General features: G+C 40.8%; 2 protein-coding genes and 1 long non-coding RNA gene across 3 annotated transcripts; 2 read left to right on the forward strand and 1 right to left on the reverse strand.

Moving 5' to 3' along the window:
* Positions 1-2,457: 2,457 nt before the first annotated feature.
* Positions 2,458-3,359, forward strand: LOC1272372 (protein yippee). Its single transcript, XM_311320.4, has 3 exons — positions 2,458-2,794; positions 2,891-3,050; positions 3,159-3,359. Exons 1-3 carry the CDS (start codon positions 2,677-2,679, stop codon positions 3,226-3,228), a joined length of 348 nt encoding a protein of 115 aa, XP_311320.3. The 5' UTR covers positions 2,458-2,676; the 3' UTR covers positions 3,229-3,359.
* A 25-nt stretch (positions 3,360-3,384) lies between these two features.
* Positions 3,385-4,124, reverse strand: LOC1272373 (mitochondrial import inner membrane translocase subunit Tim9). Its single transcript, XM_311321.6, has 3 exons — positions 3,963-4,124; positions 3,780-3,875; positions 3,385-3,679 (listed from the first exon to the last, which is right to left on the reverse strand). The coding sequence occupies exons 1-3, from the start codon at positions 4,014-4,016 to the stop codon at positions 3,545-3,547; spliced, it is 285 nt and encodes a 94-aa protein (XP_311321.4). The 5' UTR covers positions 4,017-4,124; the 3' UTR covers positions 3,385-3,544.
* Positions 4,125-5,208: 1,084 nt separating this feature from the next.
* On the forward strand, positions 5,209-7,185 carry LOC4575956 (uncharacterized). The gene is made up of 2 exons (XR_009767088.1): positions 5,209-6,108; positions 6,184-7,185. It is a non-coding gene; the product is annotated as an uncharacterized LOC4575956 (long non-coding RNA).
* Positions 7,186-9,224: the final 2,039 nt, after the last annotated feature.

Raw genomic sequence — 9,224 nt, forward strand, 5'->3', positions numbered from 1 at the left:
TTTGCGAGAGTATATAGATGAAAGGAAACTTGTAGTTTATTTGGACGACATAATTATTGCGTCAAAAAATATAGACGAACACGTAGCAACACTTAATAGCGTTTTGCGAACGATAAAGAAAAACGGGCTTGAACTGCGTTTGGATAAATGCAAATTTGGTCATAGTGATCTGGAATATTTAGGGTACCATGTGAATTCTAAGGGAATACATCCAAGTGACTATCATTTAAAAGCAATCCAGAACTATCCATTGCCCGCAACAGCTAAAGAAGTGCAACGCTGTTTGGGTCTTTTTTCATATTTTAGACGCTTTGTACCATCCTTTTCTAATATTGCTAAACCTTTGAGTAACTTGTTGAAGGAGAACACAAAATTCGTTTTCGATGAAACTTGTTTAGACGCTTTTAATAAATTAAAAACAAAATTGTTAAATGCTCCGGTCCTAGCGATATATGATCCCAACAGAGAGACTGAATTGCATTGTGATGCGAGTTCAATAGGATTTGGGTCGATTCTCCTACAGAAGCAAGATGATGGAAAATTCCACCCGGTGGCTTATTTCTCCAAAACTGCTTCTGCAAGTGAAGCAAACCTGCATAGTTACGAACTGGAGACTCTTTCGGTAATTTATGCCCTTAAGCGTTTCCATTCCTACGTGCACGGTATCCATATCAAAATAGTCACGGATTGCAATTCACTAGTAGAGACCCTAAAGAATCGCAATTGTTCGGCAAAAATTGCCAGATGGTCTCTATTTTTGGAGGATTACGATTACTCAATGCAATATCGCCCCGGCAATGTAATGAGTCATGCTGATGCCCTCAGCCGTAGCAATGTAGCTGCAGCAGTCGACGACATTGACATCAACTTCCAGTTACAAATTGCCCAGTCACAGGATCCCGAAATACAAACACTAAAAACTAGGCTTGAAAATAATACGGTACAAGGATATTTATTAATGAATGGGACTGTGTACCGTCAACCTTCCCAAGGAAAATTGCAACTGCTTGTTCCTAAAGGCATGATAACCAACTTAATTCGTAACATTCACGAAAAAATTGGCCATCTTGGTGTTGATAAATGTTGTGCCCAACTGAGTAAGTTCTATTGGTTTGCTGGAATGAAAAACTATGTGCAGAATTACATAAAAAATTGCCTCAAATGCATAATTTACTCCGCACCACCACGGAAAGATCAGCGTAATTTACACAATATATACAAAGCTCCAATTCCTTTTGATACAGTTCATATAGATCATCTAGGACCACTACCTTCCCTGCAATCAAAGAAAAAGTTTCTACTTGTAGTCATCGATTCATTTACAAAATTCACAAAACTATACTCAGCCACGTCCACAAGTAGTAAAGAAGTATGTAATGCATTAAAACAATATTTTGCCTATTACAGTCGGCCAAAACGACTAGTGAGTGATCGTGCTACGTGTTTTACGTCGAATGAATTTAAAAAATTTCTCGAAAATAATAATATTTCTCACATTCTTACTGCTGTTTCTTCTCCTCAAGCAAATGGTCAAGTGGAAAGAGTAAATAGAGTAATAAGACCAATTTTAAGCAAAATTTCTGATCCTTTAGATCATGCTGATTGGAGCTCAAAATTACAAATGGTAGAATATTCATTGAATAACACTGTGCACTCGTCAACAAAAAATGTTCCATCCATTCTTTTGTTTGGTGTTGAACAGCGCGGCACCGTCATTGATGAGTTGACAGAATATCTTGATGGAAGTATTGAATACCCTAGAAATTTTGAAAAAATACGTTCTGAGGCCTCAGAAAACATAATCAAGTCACAACAAGTAAACATGAACCAGTTTTGTAAGAAACATCGCCCTGCTCTAGAGTTTGAAGAAGGAGACTTAGTAGCCATCCGTAACATAGATAATACTCCCAATACAAATAAAAAACTTGTAGCTAAATTTAAAGGACCATATGTCATACATAAACGATTGCCACATGATCGCTACGTAATCCGTGATGTCGATGGTTTTAAACAAAGTCAGATACCATATGATAGCGTTTTAGAGTCAGACAAGTTGAGGTCGTGGATTGCGGTGAATTCTGACCCTTTAACTGAAACCCCCAGCAACACTATAGAAACAAATTGAGGACAATTTACTGTCAGGAACGGCCGAGCTGTAAACATTGAATTTAGCTCGCTAGTTATATAAACCTCGCTACACACGTCACACTTTAATAACCTTAGTTTGTGTGTCACTTTTGACACTGGTGAAAACGTCAGACGGGCAGATAGACGATGTTTAGAAGTCGGCAAGATCGGACTTGTGCGGTATGCTGTAGCTTTGTGCAGAAAATAAAATATAATGTCTTACAATAACATCATTTGAGTGCAATTAATTTACTTATAAATAATACCAACAAATTGCCGAGCTTTCGGCCCCACTTTACCTTATCGAGCAGCTGATGTGACGTTTACGGCTGACAGCTGCATCGCCCTATGACGTCGTACCAGTTGTGCAGTGTATTGTTGTTTGGTGCGTAGCAGAGCGCAATCAAAATAAAGAAAGCATCCAAGTGCCCCGACTGTTGGCGTTTCGGACAACAAAGCCAAAACCAGCCATCCATACATTCCATTCTCGTGCTCGATCGCCCTGCGTGCCCCAGCTATTACCGAAGCGTGTGAAAATCGGCCAACAAGATGGGGAAAGTGTTCCTCGAGCATATAAACGGTCAAAAGCTGTACAACTGCGCTGCGTGCGAGACGAATCTCACCAACAAACGGGAGCTGATTAGCACCCGCTTCACTGGAGCCACTGGTAGGTGTAGGGGGCAGAGAAACGAAGGAAACGACGGACACTATCATTCGCTAATCTTGTGTGTTTCCGATACCCCCTTTTTTCGTCCCCCGGCAGGCCGCGCCTATCTGTTCAAGCGGGTGGTCAACCTGACGTACTCCCAGGTGCAGGATCGCATCATGCTGACCGGACGTCATATGGTGCGGGACGTGATGTGCAAGAACTGCAAGGCCAAGCTCGGCTGGATGTACGAGTTTGCGACGGAGGAGACGCAAAAGTAAGTGACGGCGGAGAAAACGGAGCTAGGAATCGTTGCAGATTGATTGCTAATGTTTTTTTTTTTTTTTTTTTTTCATTTTCCTTTTCCAACTAACCCAACAACCAGGTACAAGGAAGGCCGTGTCATTCTCGAGCACGCACTGATTGCCGAATCGGAAGGCTTCCCCGATGCATGATAACCATTCGCCCGCCCAGATCCGGAGTCGCACCACTCTCACACTCTCCTTCTCCGCGTACGCATATGAGGCGAACCAGCCCGAACTGAAAATATAGCTTTTTAATATAAACTAACCCTTATAAACCCGTACCCAACGCTGTGCTGTACACCGATGTGGCTTGCCTTTAACAGGGCAATGATTTATTCAACCTACAGATTAAGAAAAAAAAACAAAAAAAGATATATGAAGCAGAAAACTAAATGCACCATCCCGTGGGCGGCTGGCTTTGCGCAGGGGGGAGCAGCAAGGGATGATGGTAAAAGCAGGCGGCAGCTTATTTGCCACCGCCGAGCTTCTGGGCCGCCGCGATCGCGTTCTCGTTCGCCAGCATCTGGAACTCCTGAAACCGCTGCGAGATGCGCTGGTTCATCTTGAGAAACTTTTCCATGCAGTTCAGCGCACACTTGTCCTGCGGGAGGGCCAAACCGTTCGGTTGGCAGCGGGAAAAGCGGGCGTTAAATATTTGGTTGGCCAGCGCACGACGTCAACGTAAACAACAGCACACCTACCTCCTTGTCGCTCACCGTCCGACCGGTAAACTCGCTCACGCAATCGATGAAGCACAGCTCGGAAAGTTTGTTGTACGACAGCAGAAAGTCGGAAAACTGCGACGGGAAGCATGACGATTAGTGTTTTTTTTTTTTTTTTGGGAGAAGGGCACCATGGACCACGCTCGCCAGACCAACACTTACCGACTTGATCTGGTCCTTGTCCAGCTGATCGATGGTAATTTGTTGTGCCGCCATGCTTGCGCCTTCTCGCGGTTTGCCGTTTTGCAGCAGCACGAACTAACACAACGGGCGGGTGTATATGTAATCAATAGCACACAGCAGCGAAGGGCACAGGGCTGACAGGTACGCGAGGTTACCATTTTGACAGCGACTGCGGGCTGTCAAACGCGCGCACTTGGCATGGGCGCATGGTGAACGGAGCCGCCAGACTTGCGGGTGTACCGAAATAAAACGGCACGTTTTCCTGCTAAATGCTGGGCGTTTTTTGGGGAATGTTTCAGCTCAATGGAATTTGATTTACCGTGAGCTTTTATTACAACAACATGGACAACTTTAACGGTTGTTTTTGGAGCTTGTTTTTCAAATTTATTTTTCAAGCTCAAATTTTATAAGAACGGTCGAGCTAACAAAAGATCTTTAATTTAGAACTTAATTTGTGAGAAATAGGTCAAGCTAAACAACGTGTGGTGTGTAATTTTGATGTAATTTCTGGTAAATTGAGGTCGGGTAAAAGTAAATCTCAACCCTCTACGTTACGTTAGCGTTACGCGTGACGCTTGTTTATCTCAAACCCAAGCAGCATTTTTGTTGAACACCTTTTGTAGTGACCCTACCCGAAGCGTAAACTTTGGCGTAAACTAGATTTCAGTCATTCAACCCTTTAATCCTTCGACGGGAAGTTTACGTTCTCCCATACAAATCAGGCGTAAACTTTTTGAGCTTACGCTTCGTGTGACGTTGGTAGTTTAACCCAAATAGCCACCTCGTACTTTATAGCTGATTTAGGGCTGTTTAACGAAAAATCGTTCCGATGTCGTACTTTGTGGCTGATTAACAGATAGGCGGTACTTTGCGGAACTATGGAGCTTTTTAACAGGCACATGGTACTCTTTGGAACTTTGCGGCTGATTAGCACTACGTGTAGGGTTCATGGTGGAACTTGAAGGCTTGTTAAGAAAGGGTACTGAACTTGGTGGAACTTTATAGCTTTTTAATGCATGACATCGGTACAAGGTGGCTCTTGTCAAAGTGTCAAAGACGGACGCCGGCAATAATCTCATTGCTGCTGCACAAGTTAGATTCGTTAATTGAAGAATGAATATTGAGTGAAGTGATTGTGAATTATCAGTAAATTGTGTAAAATTGTGTGTAATTCATCAATACAAAAGATTTAGAAATATACATATGTGATTAAACGAAACAAATCTTGTTGTTTATTTCATCGATGACGCTTGCTTGAAATTAAAACACAAAGAAAAATAATCCCTGGCACCGTGGCATAAGGAAGCTGCTTAGGCGCTGTTTGAAAGACCCACATAGAACTTTGATGCTGTTTATCTACTGCAAAAGGCGAATTCAAGCAGCGATCTTTAGCGTGCCAAAATGAGCTGCTTAACCGTAGAGTTGGCAACCAGATTTACACACGTAAGTTGGCAACCGGCATACCCGGGTATTCCACAAGTTTTGATGCAAAAAATTAACGATTTTCATAGGTAAACAATGCTTTCTATATTTTAATGCTGTAAGCAAGTAATGCCGACCATATATTCTCTTCTATTTCATTTATTCATTAAGTTTTTTTTTTCATTTTAATATAAAAATAACGGTCATATTGAAATTTGGAATCGCTTGAATTTGACTCGAAAATAAGCACAATACGAAAAGAGGAAGAAGAGAAACGTCATTCTCCATACAAAATGTATGGAATACCCGGGTATGCTGGTTGCCAACTTACGTGGTAAAGTTAAAAAAAATCAAAATAAAATACTTACAGGCTGTTTAAAATTACAACTTATACACCAAAAAATCACAAATTAAAAGTTGGGAGGCTACGGAAAATTTCAGGTCAATAAAAGCAATGAATCAAAAGTTATTGCAGTTCGAAGTTGAAAAAAATACCCGGGTATCTGGTTGCCAACTTAAAGGTTATATGGGTTTGTTCGAGTCGGATGTCGTGTTCGATTGGTGCAAGAGCGCCGCCTTACTTTTACCAAAAGCTACTGTGCATTGGCGTCACATCGTTGCCCCTCTTTTGGTAAATAAATCGGCTGATCTATCATCAATATCGTAGAGATAAAAACCTATCTTCTTCGCTCTGCTACAACCTGTAAGTATATCAAACCTATTTCTAATCAAAAATATACGAAAATAATGAAAGCATCGTAAACATTGATAATTCCAGATGAACAATGCATCGTCAATTCACCGAAGCTTCTTCTGTACGCTGTTGCGGGACTGCAGGACATCATTGCAAATGCGCTGAGATTGCCCTGCTAAACAGCAAACAAATTCAAATGCTAACCAAAATCGTTGTTGACATTAAAATGCAAAACGACGAGATTATTGAGTGGCTGCTTCAACGCGACCAAAATCCAGTTCCGCAAGAAACGCCCGAAATGATACAGCCAACGCAAGAAAACGAGGAAATTATTACGTTGATTGCATCTAAAAAGGAGCTAATTGATTTCGAGCAGAATCTAGGTTTAGAGGATCAGTTTGAGGACGTGAAGCGTAAATTGCAGGCCAAAATGAAGGCCACGGCAACAATGGAGCGACTTCACGAAGCTTTGTACCTTATGTTCAATAGATTGTTTTTGGTTGAATGTAGCTGGAGCGGTAGAGGAGTTACTGGACCGAAAATAGCCTTTCGACGATATGTAAATGTATTGCGGCTTTTTGCTGACGTAGGGAATGTAGATGGCCAAAAAGTAGATTTTGAATCCCTTGAGAATTTTTTTCAAAAAAAACTACGAAATGCGAAAAACAGTGCCGTTGTATCCGGCACAATAAAAAGCGTTTCTCGTAGCTCATTCTCACGGAAGTGCAAAGGACGCCCTAAGAAAAAAATGAATTAGATAGGACATAATCATTTAATTACGTAATGCAAAAAATGCAAGATTTCAACCCCCTCTCTCTAAGAACAGCTTTTTTATTGAACGAGATCAGTTTTTTTTGTGATTTGAACTGTATTAAGGGGCATTCACAATTTTTGAAACGAAACAAGATACAATTATATTGCCTTCTACATAAGGAAAAGTTGTCCCATACAACAGTCAATTTCAAAAAAAATCTGTTAATCGTATGCTCAGCGCCGTTTTGCAATGTTCTTGCATCATCATCATCAGAAGCATATTTCTTACAGCTATCTTCCTGGTCCTATATAAATATGTTAATCTTTCCACTATTTTTATTTGGATTTACATATTGTATCAGCATCAAATTGATTATTATATTTCACATAACATATACTTAACATGCTAAGCATGTCTTACAAATTACTTACAAAATCAGTACTATTTGCAGGAGGACAACATTTTTGATGCATGTATCCATAAAATTACGATCAATGTTCAACTCTGACGAAAAAAGGGCTAACTGCATTAACTCCATCTATAGTATGGTTGAAAAGAATTGGATTGGTATTGCACCTGTTATCAGCTTTGCAGTTGAATCTAGTGCCATTTGCTTCGAATCGCGTATTCGCGTCACCTGCGAATCGTATGCCACTATCATCGAATGCGTGCCTTTGCAATCGAAAAAGTGCCACTGCGCTCTTCTCAGTAACAGAATGCAACGTTACTGCAACGACCCTTTCCAAGGATTATTTTTCCGTCTGTCCGCCCGTGCTAACCAAATTCCGTCGTGGGTTCAATCCTCGCATGAACCGGCCCCCGTGGCTGAAAAGTGCGTGATTCGACCTAAGCGGGAATTCGAGATACGTTGTTTCTTCTCGGTCCCCATTAATAGCGTATCTCGGGGATGTATGATATGATATATATCCTGAGCGCCGATTGAAGCACCGCATGAAAGCCGTTTAAATGAAATGATGGTAATCCTTAAAAGAAATACTGTTATTCTGCACAAGAAAAAATGTGTTTTTGGAGTGTCTAGTTTATACATTTTAGGATTGATGTGCAGAGGGAGTAGCTTCGCAGTACATAAAATAAGCGCAATCAAGAATTTCAGAAAGCCTGAGACTAAAGCGGAAGTTGGAAGATTCTTAGGATTAATCAATTTTGTTGGACAATTTATACCTTATCTCAACAATTTATAGAAGAGTCTACTTTTAGACAGAACAAACTGTGGATGAGACGGTGTTATTAGCAGTGGTTTAATTCCAGGCGCCCAAATTATTATGGTGTTTCTTCACCGTGACCCTAGACACTAAACATATTTTGAATGCAACCAAACAAACAAAATCGGTCACCAGCTACGGAACCGCTACACGACGGACGTAGTCATTGACTATAACCGGATATAATTTGCATATTCACTTCACTCATGCACTTCACTTGCTCATCAGTTCAAAATTTAACACGCGCAAAGATTCGGCTAGCATTTGAAGCGTTCTGTAGCTTCAAAATACACAGCTGAAACACGAGCACTACTCAAATATGACGAAGCAAATTGTTGGGAATACTATGTTGGGAAAAAGTTGCCTAAAGAGCAGATTGACCGTATGTCTGAAACGTTCTTTGTAGGAACATTTTCAATGACGATCTTACAATGATATTTATATGGATGTTTCCAGAACTTTGCAGCGGATTTGTCATGTCAACTAAATAGCATCGAGCCTGTAAAGCTCTGTTCGGTTGTCCATAAAACATAGTTTAGTGGCAATAGAGATAGGTTGGAAAGCGGTCACACTTGGGCAACATATTGGATTTGTAGAAACCAGACGCCTGATTGTTGATTCGTACGCGTGTTTCAAGTTGTAGAATGCTTGAAATGCTTTAGAAGTAAAATCATTACTCGAGTTAACGTTTGCTTTCGTATTGGAATTTCACGCCCTAAAACGAATAAAATAAAACATCCTAAAACAAAAAAGGCATTCAAATTAGCGTAGCCTTACCATAAGCAAATACTTCGATCGATTGACTCGGTATCGCTACCGCTCGATGTCGACAACAAGAAGATGTTTTCTTCCTTCGGAGTTCGCAAAGAACGTGTCAGGATTAGATTGCTGTCGGGATATTACAAAAAAAATCATAATTAATGAATAATTAGTACAGAACAGTAATGGTAACATGCACATTTGTCGCATACTTAGTTGCTTTCTTTTGTATCATGCGCTAACCAGTGTTGAGGTCTACAGGAGCACCATGAAACGCTTTCAATCTAGCGCCAACGTTTGTCATACCAAACGGGACTCACATAGCCTGAAAATATATTTACATAAATTGTGTGCTTGGGATGGTCCCACAGTGTACTTACCTGAGGATG

This window comes from Anopheles gambiae, chromosome X, assembly GCF_943734735.2.
Source record: "Anopheles gambiae chromosome X, idAnoGambNW_F1_1, whole genome shotgun sequence".
NCBI classification, from domain to species: Eukaryota; Metazoa; Arthropoda; class Insecta; order Diptera; family Culicidae; genus Anopheles; species Anopheles gambiae.